At 39.3% G+C, this 25,043-nt stretch overlaps 1 protein-coding gene across 1 annotated transcript in view; it reads left to right on the top strand.

Annotated features, from left to right (window-relative positions):
• The window catches only part of LOC120935683 (IgGFc-binding protein-like), a 193,103-nt gene that overhangs the window by 67,620 nt on the left and 100,440 nt on the right, over window positions 1-25,043 (top strand). The window contains exons 18-33 of the mRNA XM_040347737.1: window positions 416-475; window positions 2,534-2,775; window positions 2,875-3,158; window positions 5,374-5,651; window positions 6,751-7,349; window positions 7,447-8,008; window positions 8,241-8,440; window positions 8,604-8,796; window positions 10,801-10,860; window positions 12,791-13,032; window positions 13,131-13,414; window positions 17,195-17,472; window positions 17,849-18,447; window positions 18,545-19,106; window positions 19,339-19,538; window positions 19,693-19,897. Coding sequence (XP_040203671.1) covers window positions 416-475; window positions 2,534-2,775; window positions 2,875-3,158; window positions 5,374-5,651; window positions 6,751-7,349; window positions 7,447-8,008; window positions 8,241-8,440; window positions 8,604-8,796; window positions 10,801-10,860; window positions 12,791-13,032; window positions 13,131-13,414; window positions 17,195-17,472; window positions 17,849-18,447; window positions 18,545-19,106; window positions 19,339-19,538; window positions 19,693-19,897 — 4,848 coding nt within the window. The remainder of the gene's footprint in view (window positions 1-415; window positions 476-2,533; window positions 2,776-2,874; window positions 3,159-5,373; window positions 5,652-6,750; window positions 7,350-7,446; window positions 8,009-8,240; window positions 8,441-8,603; window positions 8,797-10,800; window positions 10,861-12,790; window positions 13,033-13,130; window positions 13,415-17,194; window positions 17,473-17,848; window positions 18,448-18,544; window positions 19,107-19,338; window positions 19,539-19,692; window positions 19,898-25,043) is intronic.

Below are 25,043 nucleotides of genomic sequence, written 5' to 3'. Positions count from 1 at the left end.
CAGTTGTTTGGTTAGTTATGGTCCAACATATTACCACCACATTAACTCTTTATTCTGAAGCAGGTCATGCCTAGTCAGTCTTTACACATCCTGTAGTTTTATTATTTTGTGTAGAAAATCACAGCCATATGTTATGGCTTCCAGTATACAAACCACTAACTAGTGCCTGAAAAATATTTTTTTTTTAATCCTTTATTGTCTTCTAGTTTGATATTCACCTCAAATTTCTCAAAAAAGAAAAATCAAGCAGTTCTAGGTTTATATGGGTTTTAGGGTCCCAATAATTAAACAAATCTGGTTTGGGAAAAAAAAATTTAAACATGTATCTGTGCTGCAATTGTTCTTTACCTGTTGTTTGAAATGTCATAACATAATAATATACTAACATAGACTTTATTTGTAATCTCTTTTACAGGCATTTCCTCATCAACCACTTCTACAACAACCACAGCAAAACCAGGCACTCCAGCGCCAGGTAAACCAGTTTGCTACTGGGGAATTTTTTTAAATGAGGGATTCATTTTTTTGAACTTCACAAGTTGGATAGTCAGGTTCATTTAAATAAAAAACAGGCTTTACTCCAACAAGTGCCAAATGAACATTAAAGTGGTTGTAAAGGTTAGTCTTTTATTCTATAAATAGTTTCCTTTAAGCTATTGAATTGTCGGTTCACTTACCTTTTCCTTCGATTTCCCTTCTAAATGTTTTTTTTTCTTTGTCTGAATTTCTCACTTCCTGTTTCTCCTCAGTAAGCTTTCCACCATCATCCGAGTAGTGAAAAGTCATTTAAAACAGCTTACACCTTCAAGAGACGAAAATAAATTAACCCCCTTAGAGTGATTGTTCTCTACGCAAACCCCAGTAAAACACGTGATATCAAGAGTATATCAAATTCTGACAGAATCAGAGCTACAAGGAAAACCTTATTTTATAGTGAAATGGGAAAAATAAATAAGTAAGGAATTCGAGGACCAACAAGTCGAAAGAATAATAGCATCCATACATAACACCGCAACTGATATGAATACAATTGAAATTAACTATAAATGTATTTCAAGATGGCATAGGACACCCAAAGTGATCCACAAATTTAATAAAGATAAAACCCCACTGTGTTGGAGAGAATGTGGACAGATTGGAACAACTACACATATATGGTGGGACTGCCCAAAGATAAATGGATATTGGCAGGAAATTTGGGATTTCGTGGAAGTAATAACTGGAGAAAAGATAGCTAACAGCATACAAGCTTGTGTGTTCCATGACCCAAAATAATTAAATACAAGATACAGGAAAACATTAATCCCACCATTAATAAATGCCGCAAAAGGACTAATACCAAAAAATTGGCAAAAAACAAAAAAAACTGACATAAAAGAATGGTTTGAAAGAGTTGAAAACTACAACAGGATGGAATATCTAAGTAGCTGCGATGTGAGCCAACTCAATAAACATAACAAAAAATGGAGATAGTGGAAACACTTTAAAATATCTGAGGAATATCTGGGGAAAATAATGGAGAATTTGAAAGGAAGGAACAAACCATTAGGAGATCGGAGATGGAGGGGATGAGGGGAGGGGGGAAAAGAAGGGGGAAAAAAAAGAAAGAGAATATATATAAATAAAATTAAGTAAAAATATAAATACAAAAAACAATATAGTTAACCACAAATGATGCGAAACTGAAGTAGAGACAATATTTATGAATAAATGAAATCATGAGCAAGTCTCTTGCTGTGGTTGAGTCTGACGTGGTTTAAAAAATAAAATAAAAAAACAGCTTACTGAACAGCTTACTGAGGAGGAACAGGAAGTGAGAAATTCAGACAAAGAAAACAAAGAACATTTTTTTTTAGAAGGGAAATGGAAGGAAAAGGTAAGTGAACCAACAATGCACTAGCTTAAAGGAACCTATATAGAAAATAAAAAAACAAACCTTTACAACCAAGAAAGGAAACAATCAACACTGTAATCTTCTTCAATAAAGAACATAACATAAATCCAGTTTTAGATGGCAATGCTATTTTTCTTTTAAGTGTCCTGGCAATCAGTTATGTCTCATTATTAGGGTACTGCTTTAAATTCTCCCTATTCCACCCATTAATATGGGCACGTATAACAAAAATTGCTGTTGTGTTTTTTTTTACCATTTGTGTCTCATTAGGGAGATTATATTATTAATTCCTCAACAGGAAGTGAGAAGATATTTTCCAATGTCAGGGAAATCCACACTTAGACAGTTGTCACAAGAACAAGTGTCCCCATTATTGTATATGGACTTACCCTCAGTCTAAATCTATAGTTTTACTTTAAACCTATTATCAACTATGGTATTGGTAACAAGTAAACAAAATAAAAATAATTTTACATATTTAGACCTGTTTCTATTTACAATCTAAAGTAAACCTTTGTTAGCATATTATAAAAACACAATTAATATATCAATCTGCTTCTATTATAGTTCTTTATTTTTGGTGCAAAAAAAGTTGTTGGAGGTTATAGACTCATGTTGCTTCCCCTAATGTATTTCCAGGATCCTGTGAGATTAGTGGAGATCCTCACTACTACACTTTTGACAATCAGGTGCACCATTTTATGGGCACTTGCACATACACATTATCTAAGCTCTGTGAAGTTGATGGACACTTGGCAGAATTCAATGTCGAAGCAGCCAATGAGTACAGGGGAGGTAACACCAAGGTGTCCTATGTCAATTATGTCAACGTCGATGTACATGGTTACAGAATCACACTAGAGAAGAACAGAAATGTGAAGGTCAGTCTAACATATATAAATATATGAGTGCACATTGCACTGATTCTTGTTGTAATTTCTTTTACATCAACAAATCATGTCATAATTGTGTGCACACAGGTGGATGGAAAAGATGTAATCCTACCAACTACCCTACATCCTGGTGTTAACATCTTCCTTAGTGGGCACGATGTTGTGGTGACAACAGCATTTGGAGTAAGTGTGAGGTTTGATGGAAACCATAGAGTGGTGGTGAATATTCCAGGAGAATATGCCAACAAAGTATGTGGAATCTGTGGAAATTTCAATGGAAACAAGACTGATGACTTCCTAAACCCAGATGGGGAATTCGAGTCAAACTCTACCGGTCTTGGTAACAGTTGGCAGGTGGACAATGACACAAGGTAGGTCATGTAAATACATTTATTTTTGGTTATAAAAGGGTAATCATTTCAATGCATTTAGGATTTGACAGACACTTTTTTAACAGTTGTAATATTGAATATATCTGAAATATAAGACAGGATTATCCATAAAGAGACACAAAAACAATGATTAAAACAAAAAATATTTTTAGTCACATATTTTTCATTAGAATTCAATGCCCAATTGAACGTTCATTTTAAACTAGCTAAATATATTCAAGGCAAATAAAAAAATGGTGTGCAAAGTACTACAGTTTCTTAAAAACAAAACAAACAAAAAACAAAACAACAACCACAGCTTGAATAGAGAAGTATTTTCCATGGCAATATTCTGAAGAATGAGATCCTTGCTCTCTGTGGGAAAGCAGTGATCTCATTGCAGAGGTCTGACACATTCCCTGCTGAGTCAAACCTATAACTCTGCAATTAGAAAAGTGTAAGCCTCCTGCATATTAGAGAGCACTGTAGCTGCTGACAAGGGACAGGCTTTTTGATTCAGGTTAAAGCTGCTTTGGATATGAAGCAAAAAGAAAGACATTGAGCACCTTTTATTTTGATGCGCTTGAACTGGATTGTATTAAGCTGATGTAACTTTTTTTAATGCAACTTACATATGGCATATATCAGCAGTAGCGGGGGTGATCTATTTGTTCTGATAAACCAACTGTCAGCTGTCATATTGGAAAGTTCCACACGCCTCTGGAACGTCCGCTCCCCCTGCACACACCCTGTCATGTTTCTCAGGCTCTGTACAGACCCAGGCCCAGCATGACAGTTGCTGATGGGTAGAGGGGAGGGAGAGCATTGAATATTTGTTTGCTGAACTCCCCAACTAGGTAATACTAGAAAAACATGCAAAATGTCACTTCAAAAAAGTATTACATAACAACCTTTTTTTTTATAATTTTGAGCTCCACCCCCACATACACACACACACACACACACACACACACACACAAAAAAACTTAAACTTGTGTATTGGGGCATCTATGCATGGAAATATTGATTGTGCTACACATGTTACACCATACACACTGGAATTAAGAGCAATAATGTTAGTCCCATTATTCACGCTTAACTCAAAAATTTTAACTTGATTGGGCTTGAAACATTGACTATTGAAAATTTAGAATATCAAAGTCTGTTGATGTTTCATGAGTGCACACAATTTTAAAGCCTCACATTTTAATTATCTATTTACTAGGCACAATCTCATACATTATTTTATATTTGGCAAACAAATGGGTAATATATTGCTTTTGTGTGCTCTAAATATAACTTTAGTGTATTTGTACTGAAATGTTGCCCTTACAAAATCCTTGCGCTAATGTTGTGTGACAAAAAATTCAAAAATTATGTTTTACATTATCTTTAAGCCTAATTGTTTTGCACCACTTCCTGCCCGACCCACAGACAAATGAAAGCAGGGTGGGAGCCAGCATATCATATGACATCCCCAGAACCAAAACACGCCTTGTGCGGGCCTCACGAGCCCCACTACGGCACAATCTGTCAAATTTTTGAGCACAACTGTATATACCATAGCTTGTGGACTTTACTACAGACTAAATCATATGCACTGATTTGGGTTATTTTCACTGAAGACATATAACAATATACATTATGGCCTAAATTTATAAAGAATTTTTTTTATTTGCAAAGACAGAAACTAAGAAAAACTTTTTTTTTAAATGTTCATTTTTTTATCTATCAATAAAAAAAAATAGTAATTAAATACCACCAAAAGAGTGCACCTTTTGTGTGAAAAAAAATTAATATGGGTACAGTGTTGCATGTCTGTGCCATTGTCATTCAAAGTGTGACAGTGCTGAAAGCTGAAAATTAGCCTGGGCATAAGGGGGCAAAAGTGCCTGGTGTTGATGTGGTTAAACATGTGTGCAAAAAAACACAAAAATGTCTCAAAAGAGTTAAAGGTTCAGTTGGGCTTTGAAAACATTTAAAAAAGAAACACCTCTCAAATATATATTTAGCACAGTTAATAACAATTACTTTGTCAGATGTCACGTTTCAGTTCATAATAATCATTTAATCCGGATGTCATCTTAGAACAAAGTGGAACCTTAACTATTGGATAACTTAAGCAACATGATTGTATATATACTGTAATAGTATTAGTTTAAAATGTCATACTTAAATGTGCTACGCATAATAATTCAATCATTCTATGTTGAAGATGCACTCCAGGAGAGGTTTATCCACCAGCCTGTACAGATGATGAGAAGGACATCATCAACAGCAACAGCTTTTGTGGAATAATTACCAATAAGGATGGACCATTTAAAGATTGCCATGGTGTCATAGATCCATTTGTCTACTTCAATAACTGTGTCTATGACTTATGTGAACTGAATTTGGATCCTGGTGCTTTGTGTGACAGTCTTCAGTCCTATGTACAATCTTGTCAGGCTCATGGCGTAGCAATAGGTCCCTGGAGAAATGACTCTTTCTGCCGTAAGTACAAAAGCATATTACTAAACATACTGGGCCAGATTCTGGTATAATCCGCGGCGGCGTAGCGTAAGGCATTTACACTACGCCGCCGCAAATTACTGGAGCAAGTGCCGTATTCTCCAAGCACTTGCTCCGTAATTTGCGGAGGCGTAGTGTAAATGGCCCGGCGTAAGGCCGCGTAATTCAAAGGGGACGGCTTGTATTTAAATTAAGCTCGCCCCTGCGACGATCGGACTGCGCATGCGCCGGGCATAAAAATAGCCCAGTGCGCATGCTCCAGCTCACGATGGAAAACGTCAATGACGCCGACGTGAGCGTCATTGACGTAAAGTCGAATTCGCGAACGACTTACAAAAACGACGTAATCAACGGAAAAAGACGACGCTGACCCGACGCCATACTTAACATGGCATACAACGGACCTACGTAAACTTGCCCCTCATACAGCAGGGGCAAGTTTACGCTTACGGAAATGTCGTAAATTCACTGCGTCGTCCGTGCTTACATTCGGGAATCGGCGTAAATAGCTAATTTGCATAGACGATGGGGAAAACGACGAGGCAACACCTAGCTGCGGGAAAAAAAATTGCATTTAAGATCTGACAGCGTAAGAGCCTTACGCTTGTCAGATCTAAGGGATATCTATGCGTAACTGATTCTAAGAATCAGTCGCATAGATAGGCCGGGCCAGATTAGGACTTACGACGGCGCAAATGGCGTTGCGCCGTCGTAAGCCTTTAAAGAATCTGGCCCAAACTGTTCCTTTTGACCCCAATACCTGATATATCACTAGTTCTTAGGGGCTATAATTGTGGTTGTATCAAAAAGACATCTTAAAGTTCTTTTACAGGTTAGCAGTAATGTGTATATCAATATAATGATGTTTTATATTGTGGATGGTAAATGGAACTTATGTATCCATTTTCACATGTTACACCAGTCCTGTGCTTAACACCCTGAACATATTTATGTGTGTATGGCCTAGGAAAACTATTGTTAGCTACTATATTCTGTAAAAATATGCAGGACTCTTGTTTAATTACCATTTGTAGAAAAGTTTGTCATGTTCTTCAGTTGACAATTTATAATTTGTGTACAGCTCTGAAGTGCCCATCAAACAGTCATTATGAGGTCTGTGGAACGGCCTGTCCAGCTACTTGTGTCAAACCAGGATCAGCATCAAACTGTCTTCTTCCCTGCACAGAAGGTTGTGTATGTGACCCAGGATATGTTCTCTATGATAAGATGTGTGTACCAAGTAGTCAATGTGGATGCTGGAAAGATGATAAACATTACCCTGTAGGCTCAGAGTTCTGGACTGATGATACCTGCTCCACTAAATGCAGTTGTCCCTCTGCTGGTGGTAGTTTAGTGTGCAATTCTGCTTCATGCCCACCTGGAAAATACTGTGGCATAAAGGATGGAGTTCCAGGCTGCTATGATCTCACATTTGGCAACTGTGTAATCTATGGGGATCCTCATTATGACACCTTTGATAAGGAAACACACCACTTCATGGGAATATGCACTTATACACTCTCCAAGGTTTGCAGCAATTATACCAATTTGCCATATTTTAACATTGAAGCAAAGAATGAGCACCGTGGGAATCCAAGTGTGTCTTGGGTGCAGAAAGTTATGGTGGAAGTGTATGATCATAAAATAACTATTGTTAAAAATGAGCGCAGTCGAATTTTGGTAAGTTCCAGAGAAAATATATTTTCATGTAGTTGTGTTTTCAAGTTTTTCTTCAATGACTTTTAATATAATAATCTTCAATATCATTTCTTATCAGGTGGATGGCATCTGGACAAATCTTCCAGTCATCTTGGTCAATGGATCTCTGACTGTTAAACAAAGTGGTCGATATGTCATTCTAGAAACCGATTTCTACCTCACAGTGTCTTATGACACTGACCATACAGTGAATGTTAATGTTCCAACTTCTTATTTCAATCAAACCTGTGGAATGTGTGGCAACTTAAACAACATTAGGCAGGACGACTATTTGATGCCCAATGGACAGCTAGCTCAGAACTCAAATCAGTTGGGAGACAGCTGGCAGGTTGAAGATGATGATCCATTATGTAACACAATTACTCCTACACCTCCACCACCATGTCCTCCAGAGACAGAGGAACGCTATTCAGGCGATAGGTTCTGTGGTTTGTTAACCAGTAAAGTTGGTCCTTTCGAGGCTTGCCACTCAGTAATCAACCCAGCCCGCTTCTTTGACAGCTGTGTATTTGACCTGTGTGCACTTGGGGATGTCATTTTATGTAAAGCATTGGAAGCTTATGCTGATGCCTGTCAAAGAGCAGGAGTCACCATTACCTGGAGAAACTCTACCTTTTGCCGTAAGTTTTAAGGCTTCCCAAAATTCCTTATGCAATAAATGTATTATTTCAAAATTGAAGTAATGGCATAGTATTTATTATCTTAAAATTCTGGCACAAACAGTAATGGGTACAATAGCTAATTAATTGAAAATATATATTTTGATAGAATCTTTGTAGAAAAGTGAATATGCAAAGAACAAATAAATAATGTTGCAGTTTTTACTCATTAATATTTTTTTTAAATATTCAGCTATCCCATGTCCTGGAAACAATCACTACAATTCATGTTCCAGTGCTTGCCCAGCCACATGCCAGGACCAGAATGCTCCAAATAGCTGCAATAAGCCTTGCACTGATGCTTGTGAATGTGATGATGGCTTTGTGCTCAGTGGAAACACTTGTGTTCCTGTTAGTGAATGTGGATGCTTTTATGATGGCAAATACTATCAGGTCAGTTTTTCCATATATCATTTTTCCTTTTTTTTTCCCCTGTAAAACATAGCAGGCATGCAAATAGTGAAAGTAATAATGCCATATTTACATTGTGCTAAACATTTTACTGCGCATTTATTTATCAGATTATAAAATGTTTTACTTATCCACATATTTTCAGAAAGATGAGACGTTCTGGCAAGGGGAATGTGAAAGTCATTGCACATGTGTGGGAAACAACCAAGTGAACTGTCAGCAGCAGGCCTGTCCACCTAATGAAGTTTGCCAAGTCCAGAATGGAATTAAGACCTGTGCACCGAAAGTGACAAGCACCACGACAACTACTACAACAACCACCACCACTACTGTGCCGGGTAAATTACCTGAAATACGAAAAGTTTAAATAATTCAAAAAAGGATTGATGCAGAATGGTTAATTTTAAGGAAGTTAGTAGAGGCACCAGTTGTCAGTGGGACATTTTGAAATTCCCTGGTGTACTAATCAGTTTAGCTGTTACTTACACACCTTTGACACTGAGGCAGTTTTCAGGCATTTTAGCTCTAGAAATTGCCCCTGTAAAGCATCTGAAAACTGCCTCCCATGCCACCCAAATGTGGAATCCCAAGTGCCGTTTTCGGGGCGTTAGAAAAAGTCATGAAAGCAGCATCTTTGGAGCAGTTTGGAAGCGGTGTATCCAGCACTCCCAAAACGCCCTGCCCATTGAAATGAACGGGCAGCATTTCCAAAGTGCCTGAAAAGCGATTTGGAAGCGCCGCAACATGGGCACTTTTAACACCTTCTTCGGCTGCTAGCGGGGGTTAAAAGGGCCCCACTAGCGGCTGAAAAGCACTGCTTAAACAGCGCTAAAGCGTTGCTAAAAAGAGCAGTGTTTTAGTGCTAACATGGCCAAGGCCCCAATGTGAATGCAGCCTTGAGAAGAGAACTGTGAAGTGTACACCAATAGTGTAATCCAAGTGCTATTGATCTAGGATATATCTGAGGAAGTGTGTTGAAGGGCTGCAGAGTAAACAGATCAGACTTGTAAAGGCTTTTATACGATTTAAAGATCTATATCACATAGGGAAGCAAGACTGTTTTGCAAATTACCAGTGCTAGTGGAATGGAATCCATCAAAATGACTCCAGCTTCCCTGTAAATGCAGCCAATGAGCTGTAGAGGAGGAAGGTGAGCAGGGTGCACCCCCATGCCAAGGTATTTAAATGAAGTTTAAAGGGGTTGTAAAGGTACAATTTGTTTTCCCTAAATAGCTTCCTTTACCTTAGTGCAGTCCTCCTTCACTTACCTCATCCTTCGATTTTGCTTTTAAATGTCCTTATTTCTTCTGAGAAATCCTCACTTCCTGTTCTTATGTCTGTAACTCCACACAGTAATACAAGGCTTTCTCCCTGGTGTGGAGTGTCGTGTTCACCCCCTCCCTTGAGGGGGCGAGCAGGAGAGTCAAGACGCGGATAGAGATACGTTGCAGATAGAGTTGCAGATAGAGAAAGGAGCTGTGTGTTAGTGGGCATCCTGACTCTCCTGCTTGCCTCCTTCCCCCTAAATGGAGGGGGCGAACACGACACTCCACACCAGGGAGAAAGCCTCGCATTACTGTGTGGAGTTATAGACAGAAGAACAGGAAGTGAGAAATTCAAACAAAGAAAAAAACATTTAGAAGGGAAATCGAAGGAAAAGGTAAGTGAACCAACAATGCACTAGCTTAAAGGAAACTATTTAGAGAATAAAAGACAAACCTTTACAACTCCTTTAAATGTAACTATATTGCTACACTTAGAGGCTCCTCTCTCCTCTTTTATACTCAGTTGTGACATGACGCGACTCTTATATCAAGACATTGCTTGTATATCAAGGAAAAATGTATTTAAAAATGTTGCTTGTCTTGCAAAACGCTCTTAAACCAAGTTACTCTCAAACCAAGGTTTTACTGCATGTGCCTGACAGTTGTTTGGTTAGTTATGGTCCAACATGTTACCACCACATTAACTCATTATTTATTCTGAAGCAGGGAATGCCTAGTCAGTCTTTGCACATCCTGTAGTTGTATTATTTTGTGTAAAAAATCACAGCCATATGTTATAGCTTCCTGTATACAAACCACTAACTAGTGCCTGGAAAAAAAAAAAACATTTTAATCCTTTATTGTCTTCTAGTTTGATATTCACCTCAAATTTCTCAAAAAAGGAAAATCAAGCAGTTCTAGGTTTATATGGGTTTTAGGGTCCCAATAATTAAACAAATCTGGTTTGGATTTTTTTTTAAACATGTATCTGTGCTGCAATTGTTCTTTACCTGTTGTTTGAAATGTCAGAAATTAATAAAATACTAACATAGACTTTATTTGTAATCTCTTTTATAGGCATTTCCTCATCAACCACTTCTACAACAACCACAGCAAAACCAGGCACTCCAGCGCCAGGTAAACCCGATTGCTACTGTGGAATTTTTTAAATGAGGGGTTCATTTTTTTGAACTTCATAAGTTGGATATTTAGAAGAATGTCCTGTCAGGTTCATTTAAATAAAAAACAGGCTTTACTCCAACAAGTGCCAAATGAAAATTAAAGTGGAGTTCCACCCATAAATATAACATTACATCAGTAGTTTTAAAAAAATATCATTAGTCCTTTACAAATTTTTTTTTTTTTTTTAGATGCCTTCAAAGTGTTGTTGCTAGGCAGAATAGTTAATCTTCCCACTTCCTGCACCTAGGTGCTTAATGCTTCCTAACCTACACCGCACAGACTCCTGGGAATGTAGTGGGTGTAACTTTCCAGGAGTCTGTGCACTCCCCAGTCTCAAAGAATCATGTGACTTGGACAGCACAGGTGCTGAAACCTGATCTGACACTGCTTGTGCAGCACTGAGCATGTGCGAGATCTGCAAGGCTGAAATCCAGGAAGTCATACAGTCTGGCTTCATCATGCCCACACTTAAGATGGCCCCAGTCAATTTCTATTTTATAAAGTGTCTAAATGCTTTAACAACCTAACAAAACGGACCTTAGTTTACAGACTAACTTTACTAGAATACATTAAGCTTGTGTATTACAGGGGTATTTATATTTAAAAAGTGAAATTGTGGCTGGAACTCCGCTTTAAAGTGGTTGTAAAGGTTAGTCTTTTATTTCCTAAATAGGTTCCTTTAATCTCTGAATTGTTTGTTGGTTCACTTACCTTTTCCTTCGATTTCCCTTCTAAATGTTTTTTTTCTTTGTTTGAATTTCTCACTTCCTGTTTCTCCTCAGTAAGCTTTCCACCATCATCCGAGTGGTGGAAAGTCATTTAGAACAGCTTACTGAACAGCTTACTGAGGAGGAACAGGAAGTGAGAAATTCAGACAAAGAAAACAAAGACAAAAAACTTTTTGACTTTTACCTACAGGCAAGCCTATAATAAGGCTTACCTGTAGGTATAAAGAATATCTCCTAAACCTGTACGGTTTAGGACATATTCCCCTCGCAATGCGCCGCTGATTGCAGCGGCGCATGCGCAGGGGGGATCCTCAGCTGGAGGGCCGTCCGCCACAGGCCCTTGCCGGAATGAAATCTCCCGCGCGCATACGCGGGGGTGACGACAACGCCGCTCCAGCCAATCACATCGCTGGATCGGCGATACCCGGAAGACACGCCGTGTCAAGATGACATCTCGCTCGACGTGGACCAGGTAAGTTCTCTTCTCCTCGTTCCGAGGTAAGTATTTCATAATGAGCTAATATGCGGTGCATACTAGCTCATTATGGCTTTTGCCTTGCAGGTGTAAAAAAAAAAATTGTATATGCGGGTTTACAACCGCTTTAAGTATCCTGGCAATCAATTATTTCTCATTATTAGGGTGCTGCTTTACATTCTCCCTGTTCCACCCATTAATAGGGGCACTTATAACAAAAATTGCTGTTGTGTTTTTTTTTTTTACCCTTTGTGTCTCAGTAGGGAGATTATATTATTAATTCCTCAACAGGAAGTGAGAAGATATTTTCCAATGTCAGGGAAATCCACACTTAGACAGTTGTCACAAGAACAAGTGTCCCCATTATTGTACATGGACTTACCCTCACTTTTATTCCTGGTGATATTGGTGATCAGGAAAATCAGTCTAATTAGCAAGGCTAAATCTATAGTTTTACTTTAAACGTATTATCAACTATGGCATTGGTAACAAGTAAACAAAATAAAAATAATTTTACATATTTAGACCTGTTTCTATTTACAATCCAAAGTAAATATTTGTTAGCATATTATAAAAACACAATTAATATATCAATCTGCTTCTATTATAGTTCTTTATTTTTGGTGCAAAAAAAATTGTTGTAGGTTATAGATTAATGTTGCTTCCCCTAATGTATTTCCAGGATCCTGTGAGATTAGTGGAGATCCTCACTACTACACTTTTGACAATCAGGTGCACCATTTTATGGGCACTTGCACATACACATTATCTAAGCTCTGTGAAATTGATGGACACTTGGCAGAATTCAATGTCGAAGCAGCCAATGAGTACAGGGGAGGTAACACCAAGGTGTCCTATGTCAATTATGTCAACGTCGATGTACATGGTTACAGAATCACACTAGAGAAGAACAGAAATGTGAAGGTCAGTCTAACATATATAAATATATGAGTGCACATTGCACTGATTCTTGTTGTAATTTCTTTTCATCAACAAATGATGTCATAATTGTGTGCACACAGGTGGATGGAAAAGATGTAATCTTACCCACTACCCGACATCCTGGTGTTAACATCTTCCTTAGTGGGCACGATGTTGTGGTGACAACAGCATTTGGAGTAAGTGTGAGGTTTGATGGAAACCATAGAGTGGTGGTGAATATTCCAGGAGAATATGCCAACAAAGTATGTGGAATCTGTGGAAACTTCAATGGAAACAAGACTGATGACTTCCTAAACCCAGATGGGGAATTAGAGTCAAACTCTACCAGTCTTGGTAACAGTTGGCAGGTGGACAATGACACAAGGTAGGTCATGTAAATACATTTTTTTGGTTATAAAAGGGTAATCATTTCAATGCATTTAGGATTTGACAGACACTTTATTAACAGTTGTAATATTGAATATATCTGAAATATAAGACAGGATTATCCATAAAGAGACACACAAAAACAATGATTAAAACAAAAAATATTTTTCATTAGAATTCAATGCCCAATTGAATGTTCAGTTTAAACTAGCTAAATATATTGAAGGCAAAAAAAAAATGGTGTGCAAAGTACTACAGTACTACAATATTATGAAGAATGAGATCCTTGCTCTCTGTGGGAAAGCAGTGATCTCATTGCAGAGGTCTAACACATTCCCTGCTGAGTCAGACCTATAACTCTGCAATTAGAAAAGTGTAAACCTCCTGCATATTAGAGAGCACTGTAGCTGCTGGCAAGGGACAGGCTTTTGATTCAGGTTAAAGCTGCTTTGAATATGAAGCAAAAAGAAAGACATTGGGCACCTTTTATTTTGATGCACTTGAACTGGATTGTATTAAGCTGATGTAACTTTTTTTAATGCAACTTACATATGGCATATATCAGCAGTAGCGGGGGTGATCTATTTGTTCTGATAAACCAACTGTCAGCTGTCATATTGGAAGGTTCCACACGCCTCTGGAACGTCCGCTCCCCCTGCACACACCCTGTCATGTTTCTCAGGCTCTGTACAGACCCAGGCCCAGCATGACAGTTGCTGATGGGTAGAGGGGAGGGAGAGCATTGAATATTTGTTTGCTGAACTCCCCAACTAGGTAATACTAGAAAAACATGCAAAATGTCACTTCAAAAAAGTATTACATAACAACTTTTTTTTATAGTTTTGAGCTCCACCCCCACATACACACAAAAAAAAAACAAAAAAAAACTTAAACTTGTGTATTGGGGCATCTATGCGTGGAAATATTGATTGTGCTACACATGTTACATATCACCATACACACTGGAATTAAGAGCAATAATGTTAGTCCCATTATTCACGCTTAACTCTATTGGGCTTGAAACATTGTCTATTGAAAATGTAGAATATCAAAGTCTGTTGATGTTTCATAAGTGCACACAATTTTAAAGCCTCACATTTTAATTATCTATTTACTAGGCACAATCTCATACATTATTTTATATTTGGCAAACAAATGGGTAATATATTGCTTTTATGTGCTCTAAATATAACTTTAGTGTATTTGTACTGAAATGTTGCCCTTAAAAAATCTTTGCGCTAATATTGTGTGACAAAGAATTCTAAAATTATGTTTTACATTATCTTTAAGCCTAATTTTTTTGCACTACTTCCTGCCCAACCTACAGACAAATGAAAGCAGGGTGAGCCAGCATATCATATGACATCCCCAGAACCAAAACACGCCTTGTGCGGACCCCACGAGCCCCACTACGGCACTTCCATTTATGTCATTCATAGTGCCAATCACAGCCCATCTGTACCATTTGATTATCTGTGGCCAATCACAACTAATCACAATAGTAAACACTGAATGATTTAGAAAAAAATGGTTGCTTATACAGTGAAATCCACTGTTATAAGCAGTCAATGTATAAGAAAAAAAAAATATGTTCACCTTTCCTGAGTAGTACTATGTTACTATGTTAACACGCTATTGCTCTGGTCACAGTATGTAAAAACAATTGTAAAAAAAAAGAAAAAAATAATAATACAAATAAATAAATATAAAAAAAAAATAATCACCACTTATATGATGACACTGTACTGCACCTATATGTAAATATAATGTGAAAAAAACTAAATTGTTTCACTTTAACCACTTGCTGCCGGCCGTACAACTTTGTACAACTTTGTACGGCCGCAGTGTGGATCCCAATTGCCGGGAGGCTGTCTATTTATGGCCTCCAGGCCACATCACTGGGTTGCCGATGCAAAAGACCTGCGTAACAAGGTAATGAAACTTTACAAAGGTGGAAAAGGATATAAAAAATATATCTAAAGCCTTGAATATGCCAGTCAGTACTGTCTTGTTTCACTTAAGAAGTGGAAAATTGGGGGCTCCTGTCATACTAAGCCAAGATCAGGTAGACCAATAAAGATTGCAGCCAAACTGGCGGAAACATTGCTCAGGATACAGAGAAAAAAACACAGGTAACAGCAAGAGAAATACAGGCTGCTCTCCATAAAGACAACATGGTTGTTTTTAAGGAAAACAATTCAACGATACTTGAACAAACAATAACTGCATGGTTGAGCTGCCAGAAGGCAGCCTTTACTGCCCCAATGTCACAAAAAAGCCAATGAGTCATGTGAAGGTGTTGTTCAGCATATTGTAACCAGGCTTTTTTGTAGAATTTGCACAGTAAAGGCTTCTTTCTGGCAGCTTGACCATGCAATTCTTTTTTGTTCAGGTATCATTGTATTGTGCTCCTTAAAAAAAAACACAACAACGTCTTTTTCCAGAGCAGCCTGTATTTCTCCTGAGATTACATGTGTGTTTTTCTTTGTATCCCAAACAATTCACGTGACAGTTGTGGCTGAAATCTTTCTTGATCTACCTGACCTTGGTTTGGTATCAAGAGATCCCAAAATGTTCCACTTCTTATTAAGTGATTGAACATTACTGACTGGCATATTCAAGGCTTTGGGTATATTTTTATATCCTTTTCCATCTTTGTAAAGTTTCATTACCTTGTTACGCAGGTCATTTGATTGTTCTTTTCTACCTTCTCATGATTCAGTATCTAGCCTGCTTAGTGCATCCATGTGAGAGCTAAAAAACTCATTGACTATTTATACACTAATTGTATTTAAAAAAGCCACAAACGTGGGAAATTAACCTTTAATTGCCATTTTAACCTGTGTGTGCCAGCTTCTGTGTCTGTACCAAGGCCAAACATTCCAGGGTTTGTAAACTTTTTATCAGGGCCATTTTGGTGATTTCTGTTATCATTATTATTTAAATGGGATCCAAAAAACGATGTGATAATAAATTGCTTCATGGGATTGCTATTGTTTATTATTGTATATTTTTTTGGCATGACCAGTCATATTTTCAAAATTAATGCCAAAATTTCAAATTTCTGCCAGGGTATGGAAACTTTTGAGCACAACTGTATAAACCATAGCTTGTGGACTCTATAACTTTACTACAGACTAAATAATATGCACTGATTTGGGTTATTTTCACGAAAGACATATAACAATATACATTATGGCCTAAATTTATAAAGAATTTTTTTTTATTTGCAAAGACAGAAACTAAGAAAAACTTTTTTTTTAAATGTTCATTTTTTATCTATCAATAAAACAAATAGTAATTAAATACCACCAAAATAATGCACCTTTTGTGTGAAAAAAAATAATAATATGGGTACAGTGTTGCATGTCTGTGCCATTGTCATTCAAAGTGTGACAGTGCTGAAAGCTGAAAATTTGCCTGGGCATGAGGGGGCAAAAGTGCCTGGTGTTGATGTGATTAAACATGTGTGAAAAAAAACACAAAAATGTCTCAAAAAGGGTTAAAGGTTCAGTTGGGCTTTGAAAACATTTAAAAAAGAAACACCTCTCAAATATATATTTAGCACAGTTAATAACAATTACTTTGTCAGATGTCACTTTTCAGTTCATATTAATCCTTTAATCCGGATGTCATCTTAGAACGAAGTGGAACCTTAACTATTGGATAACTTAAGCAACATGATTGTATATATATATATATATACTGTAATAGTATTAGTTTAAAATGTCATACTTAAATGTGCTACGCATAATAATTCAATCATTCTATCTTGAAGATGCACTCCAGGAGAGGTTTATCCACCAGCCTGTACAGATGATGAGAAGGACATCATTAACAGCAACAGCTTTTGTGGAATAATTACCAATAAGGATGGACCATTTAAAGATTGCCATGGTGTCATAGATCCATTTGTCTACTTCAATAACTGTGTCTATGACTTATGTGAGCTGAATTTGGATCCTGGTGCTTTGTGTGACAGTCTTCAGTCCTATGTACAATCTTGTCAGGCTCATGGCGTAGCAATAGGTCCCTGGAGAAATGACTCTTTCTGCCGTAAGTACAAAAGCATATTACTAAACATAAACTGTTCTTTTTGACCCTGATACCTGATATATCACTAGTTCTTAGGGGATATAATTGTGGTTGTATCAAAAAGACATCTTAAAGTTTGTTTTACAGGTTAGCAGTAATTTGTATATCAATCTAATGATGTTTTATATTGTGGATGGTAAATGGAACTTATGTATCCATTTTCACATGTTACAACAGTCCTGCTGCTTAACACCCAGATTATATTTATGTGTGTATGGCCTAGGAAAACTATTGTTAGCTACTATATTCTGTAAAAATATGCAGGACTCATGTTTAATTACAATTTGTAGAATAGTTTGTCATGTTCTTCAGTTAACAATTTATAATTTGTGTACAGCTCTGAAGTGCCCATCAAACAGTCATTATGAGGTCTGTGGAACGGCCTGTCCAGCTACTTGTGTCAAACCAGGATCAGCATCAAACTGTGTTCTTCCCTGCACAGAAGGTTGTGTATGTGACCCAGGATATGTTCTCTATGATAAGATGTGTGTACCAAGTAGTCAATGTGGATGCTGGAAAGATGATAAACATTACCCTGTAGGTTCGGAGTTCTGGACTGATGATACCTGCTCCACTAAATGCAGTTGTCCCTCTGCTGGTGGTAGTTTAGTGTGCAATTCTGCTTCATGCCCACCTGGAAAATACTGTGGCATAAAGGATGGAGTTCCTGGCTGCTATGATCTCACATTTGGCAACTGTGTAATCTATGGGGATCCTCATTATGACACCTTTGATAAGGAAACACACCACTTCATGGGAATATGCACTTATACACTGTCCAAGGTTTGCAGCAATTATACCAATTTGCCATATTTTAACATTGAAGCAAAGAATGAGCACCGTGGGAATCCAAGTGTGTCTTGGGTGCAGAAAGTTATGGTGGAGGTGTATGATCATAAAATAACTATTGTTAAAGATGAACGCAGTCGAATTTTGGTAAGTTCCAGAGAAAATATATTTTCATGTAGTTGTGTTTTCAAGTTTTTCTTCAATGACTTTCAATATAATAATCTTCAATATTATTTCTTATCAGGTGGATGGCATCTGGACAAATCTTCCAGTCATCTTGGTCAATGGATCTCTGACTGTTAAACAAAGTGGTCGATATGTAATTCTAGAAACCGACTTCTACCTTACAGTGTCTTATGACACTGACCATACAGTGAATGTTAATGTGCCGACTTCTTATTTCAATCAAACCTGTGGAATGTGTGGCAACTTAAACAACATTAGGCAGGACGACTATTTGATGCCCAATGGACAGCTAGCTCAGAACTCAAATCAGTTGGGAGACAGCTGGCAGGTTGAAGATGATGATCCATTATGTAACACAATTACTCCTCCACCTCCACCACAATGTCTTCCAGAAACAGAGGAACTCTATTCAGGCGATAGGTTCTGTGGTTTGTTAACCACTAAAGTTGGTCCTTTCGAGGCTTGCCACTCAGTAATCAACCCAGCCCGCTTCTTTGACAGCTGTGTATTTGACCTGTGTGCACTTGGGGATGGCATTTTATGTAAAGCATTGGAAGCTTATGCTGATGCCTGTCAAAGAGCAGGAGTCACCATTACCTGGAGAAACTCTACCTTTTGCCGTAAGTTTTAAGGCTTCCCAAAATTCCTTATGCAATAAATGTATTATTTCAAAATTAAAGTAATGGCATAGTATTTATTATCTTAAAATTCTGGCACAAACAGTAATGAGTACAATAGCTAATTAATTGAAAAGATATATTTTGATAGAATCTTTGTAGAAAAGTGAATATGCAAAGAACAAATAAATAATGTTGCAGTTTTTACTCATTAATATTTTTTTTAAATATTCAGCTATCCCATGTCCTGGAAACAATCACTACAATTCATGTTCCAGTGCTTGCCCAGCCACATGCCAGGACCAGAATGCTCCAAATAACTGCAATAAGCCTTGCACTGATGCTTGTGAATGTGATGATGGCTTTGTGCTCAGTGGAAACACTTGTGTTCCTGTTAGTGAATGTGGATGCTTTTATGATGGCAAATACTATCAGGTCAGTTTTTCCATATATCATTTTTCCTTTTTTTTTCCTGTAAAACATAGCAGGCATGCAAATAGTGAAAGTAATAATGCCATATTTACATTGTGCTAAACATTTTACTGCACATTTATTTATCAGAATGTTTTACTTATCCACATATTTTCAGAAAAATGAGACGTTCTGGCAAGGGGAATGTGAAAGTCATTGCACATGTGTGGGAAACAACCAAGTGAACTGTCAGCAGCAGGCCTGTCCACCTAATGAAGTTTGCCAAGTCCAGAATGGAATTAAGACCTGTGCACCGAAAGTGACAAGCACCACGACAACTACTACAACAACCACCACAACAACCACCACCACTACTGTGCCGGGTAAATTACCTGAAATACGAAAAGTTTAAATAATTCAAAAAAGGATTGATGCAGAATGGTTAATTTTAAGGAAGTTAGTAGAGGTACCAGTTGTCAGTGGGACATTTTGAAATTCCCTGGTGTTAGAATGGTACTAATCAGTTTAGCTGTTACTTAGACACCTTTGACACTGAGGCAGTTTTCCGGCATTTTAGCTCTAGAAATTGCCCCTGTAAAGCGTCTGAAAACTGCCTCCCATGCCACCCAAATGTGGAATCCCAAGTGCTTACGGGCCGTTAGAAAAAGTCATGAAAGCAGCATCTTTGAAGCAGTTTGGAAGCGCTTTATCCAGCACTCCCAAAACGCCCTGCCCATTGAAATGGACGGGCAGCATTTCCAAAGTGCCTGAAAAGCGATTTGGAAGCGCCGCAACATGGGCACTTTTAACACCTTCTTTGGCTGCTAGCGGGGGTTAAAAGGGCCCCACTAGCGGCTGAAAAGCACTGCTTAAACAGCGCTAAAGCGTTGCTAAAAAGAGAAGTGTTTTAGTGCTAACATGGCCACGGCCCCAATGTGAATGCAGCCTTGAGAAGAGAACTGTGAAGTGTACACCAATAGTGTAATCCAAGTGCTATTGATCTAGGATATATCTGAGAAAGTGTGTTCAAGGGCTGCAGAGTAAGCAGATCAGACGTGTAAAGGCTTTTATACGATTTAAAGATCTATATCACATAGGGAAGCAAGATTATTTTGCAAATTACCAGTGCTAGTGGAATGGAATCCATCAAAATGACTCCAGCTTCCCTGTAAATGCAGCCAATGAGCTGTAGAGGAGGAAGGTGAGCAGGGTGCACCCCCATGCCAAGGTATGTAAATTAAGTTTAAAGGGGTTGTAAAGGTACAATTTTTTCCCCCTTAATAGCTTCCTTTACCTTAGTGCAGTCCTCCTTAACTTACCTCATCCTTCCATTTTGCTTTTAAATGTCCTTATTTCTTCTGAGAAATCCTCACTTCCTGTTCTTCTGTCTGTAACTCCACACAGTACTGCAAGGCTTTCTCCCTGGTGTGGAGTGTCGTGTTCGCCCCCTCCCTTGAGGGGGCGAGCAGGAGAGTCAAGACACGGATAGAGATACGTTGCAGATAGAGAAAGGAGCTTTGTGTTAGTGGGCATCCTGACTCTCCTGCTTGCCCCCTTCCCCCTAAATGGAGGGGGCGAGCACGACACTCCACACCAGGAAGAAATCCTCGCATTACTGTGTGGAGTTACAGACAGAAGAACAGGAAGTGAGGATTTCTCAGAAGACATAAGGACATTTAAAAGTAAAATGGAAGGATGAGGTAGGTGAAGGAGGACTGCACTGAGGTAAAGGAAGCTATTTAGGGAAATTTGTTTCATCTTTACAACCCCTTTAAGGCATCTAAAATGCAGAACTGGTTAAACTGGGTCTTCACTCTCCCAATCAACACTGATTATGTTTAATCCTCATGCTACTAGCATTAGTAAAGAGATAGGAAATTACATCATATTTAGTTGTTTAAACTATTTTTTTTTTTACACATCTCTTTAGTTACTATCTGGTTTCTTGCTTAGGGAAATTATGTCATACATTCCAGGAGTCTTCAGAAGGGAAGGGGTTTTCTCAGCTAAGCACACACTTCTGAATGCGTGCTTGAGATAAGGGCAGGTGGATTCCAGGGAGTAAATGCTACATAAATAATTTGCCTTTACTCAAGATGCCCATGACCAGAAATGCTAGGGGAGTGTTTTTCAAAGTGATTTCTCAACAAAATAAAGCATGGAGACATGGATGGATAAGGAGTTTGCTTTGAATATTAAAAATGTATTAAATAGTGTTTTTGGTTTGCGGTGCTCAGATGCCCATTTAGTTTAAAATAAAAATGCAAGGCAAAATGTGTGTGTGTATATATATATATATATATATATATATATATTAGTAATACTATTCTTTTCTTTAAAGTGGATATAAACCCCCATTTTTTTATTTTTTTTTATGTCACAATGTAGAGAATAAGATTTCCTATCATCTGTGCCCAGTCTTGCCACACAGAGTTAATCCAGCTTTGAGCAATCCTCGTTTTATTGTTCAGTGAAATAAAACAGACTTACAGATAAAAACCAAAGTCCTTGCTTCGAGTGACAGGTTATTTACATATCTCGTGCACTAGCTTGCAGACATGCAAAGCCTGTGTAAAAAGTTCACAATTCACATCCCCCTCCCCTCTCCTCCTCTCCTCTCCAGCTCTCCCAGGATTTTGTGTCTTTCAGGTGTTTTGACTAAATGTTTATCATAATATGGGGTGATGAGGAAATGCTGCTGTGAACAGCCATCAGAATATATATAGACAAGTGATTAGGGGAGATGTATTTAGTCCGAGCTTGAGTGATCTTCTTCTTCTTATTGTTATATTGCAGTGTGTGTGTCTGAGGTCACCTGATTACATATGCAATGTTCCAATATTACCAAAATGTGTTATGTGGGGGAGGGGTGGATTTCTCACTTTTTATACTTACACCCAGTAATGCTGAATGAACTTAGGCCCCGTACACACGATCAGTCCATCCGACGAGAACGGTCCGAAGGACCGTTTTCATTGGTTAACCGACGAAGCCGACTGATGGTCTGATGTGCCTACACACCATCGGTTAAAAAAATGATTGTGTCAGAACGCGGTGATGTAAAACACACGACGTGCTGAAAAAAACGAAGTTCAATGCTTCCAAGCATGCGTCGACTTGATTCTGAGCATGCACGCCAATTTGACCGATGCCTTTGCACACTAATGATCGGTTTTGACCCATCGGTCAGGCGTTCATCGGTTCAATTTTAAAGCAAGTTCTCTTTTTTTTGACCGAAGGATAACTGACCGATGGGGCCCACACAGGATCGGTTTGGACCGATGAAACGGACCTTCAGTCTGTTTTCATGTTTTTGACTGATCGTGTGTACGCGGCCTTAGGGCTGGTTCACATTAGTGCACTGTGCGAGATCGCAAGTGATTTGCACCACATTGCTGTTCAGATCACATGCGATGTCTGTGCGATGCGATTTCAGCCATACAAACTGTATGGCTGAAATCGCATCTCATTTGGACCAAACACGCACAGGACCCTTTTTTTGGACCACACCAGAATCGCATAGGTGTTCACACCCATGCGATCCGATTCATGTCCTGTCAGTTCGCAGTGCGATATGCGAGTTGAAATGAGGGTGTCATTACCATTGTATGACACTCCCCAGCAGTTCGCATATGGCAGTGTGAACTGCCGTGCGAGTCGAGTGCGATGTGGGAACCCGCAGTGGATTCACAGGGTTACCGAATCGCACCAGTGTGAACCAAGTGTTGGTGGGAGAAGTCAGGTGACATTTGTAGGCTGTATGCTTTGAGGCTTAGTTCACACTGGTGCGATTTGAGAACCCTGCGAATCCACTGCGTTTCCCACATCGCACCCGACTCGCACAGCAGTTCACACTGCCATATGCGAACTGCTGGGGAGTGCCATACAATGTTAATGACACCCCTATTGCAGCCCGCATATCGCACTGCGAACTGACAGTTAGGACATTAATCTGATTGCATATGTGTAAACACCCAATGCGATTCTGGTGCGGACAAAAAAAAGGGTCCTGTGAGTGTTTGGTCCAAATGAAGTGCGATATCAGCCATACTATATGTATTTCTGATTTCGCACTGCACGAACATCACATGTGATTTGCGCTGCAGTGCGGTGCGAATCACATGCGATGTTCCTACAAATGTCACCTGACATTTTTTACAATTAATTTTTGTACTATTTTTTTTCATAATGATGGGGCAGGGTTTTATTTTTTAAATATATTTTTTCACAGTGCTTTTGGGAAAGGGGGTGGGGGGATGGTGCAGTGGACTGTGTCAGTAGGGCAGTGGTCGGTGTCAGTGGTCGGTAAGGCAGTGGTCGGTATCAGTGGTCGGTAGGGCAGTGGTCGGCGTCAGTGGGGCAGTGGTTGGTGTCAGTAAGGCAGTGGTCGGTGTCAGTGGGGTAGTGGTCTTGGGGCTCTGGACCGTGTCAGTTTGGGGGGGCGGTTGTGGTGTCAGTGAACGGTGTCAGTGATGTAGTGGACGGTGTCAGTGGGGTAGTGGACAGTGTCAGTGGTCCTGGGGCTCTGGACCGTGTCGATATGGGGGGTGGCTGTGGTGTCAGTGGGGTAGTGGACGTGTCAGTGGTCTTGGGGCTCTGGACCGTATCGGTATGGGGGGCAGTTGTGGTGTCAGTGATGGGTGTCAGTGGTGGGTGTCAGTGAGGTAGTGGACGCTGTCAGTGGTCCTGGGGATCTGGACCGTGTCCGTATGGGGGGGCGGTTGTGTTGTCAGTGGTGGGTGTCAGTGGTGGGTGTCAGTGGGGTAGTGGACGGTGTCAGTGGTCCTGGGGCTCTGGACCGTGTTGTTATGGGGGTGGGGGTGGTTGTGGTGTCAGTCATTTTTTATTTTCAATTTCATTTTTTTTTCTTTTTTTTGCAATTTTATTTTTATATCTTTCTATAGTTTTTATCAGCCCTGTTGGGGGCTTTGGTAACATGTCAGGGGTCTAAACAGAGACCCCTGACATGATTCCCCAGTCCTTTCTCTGCATTGAAGATGAATGGAGGGAAGACAGCATCTCCCCTCCATTCATAAACTGAGCAGAGTAACACACAGGTTACTCTGCTCAGTTATCACAGGACACACAGCGATCGGTAACGAACGCTCTGTGTCCCAGTGAGAAAAGACAGGGGCCGGTAATTGACATATAGGCCCCTGTCTCCGCTCTCCATCCTGACAGATCCCCCGCACGCCCCCCCTCCTCGGAGCCCACGGTAGAGGAGAGAAAAAAGACCCTTGTAACAACACCGGCGGCTGCGGGGAACGAGGGGGGTTGGAAGACAGTGGGGGATGTGAAAGACACAGAGGGGGACGAGGGGGGGAGGAGGAGTAAGCTCTGCCTCTCTCATCTCCTGTTTCTTGTGCACGTGTGCAGAAGTAACTGGACTGCGCTCTGCTTCTTCACAGAACACGCTCTGTCACCCCTGCACTTCAGTCTCCCCAGGCACGAGGCTCGTCCTCGCAACGCTGGCTGGCCAGGGGAGTGTAGCGGTGGGCGGAGGAGTCCTCTGACGCCACGACTCCGCCC

Source organism: Rana temporaria, chromosome 4 (genome assembly GCF_905171775.1).
Source record: "Rana temporaria chromosome 4, aRanTem1.1, whole genome shotgun sequence".
In the NCBI taxonomy this organism is placed as follows: Eukaryota; Metazoa; Chordata; class Amphibia; order Anura; family Ranidae; genus Rana; species Rana temporaria.
This window is presented reverse-complemented; position numbering and strand designations above follow the sequence as displayed.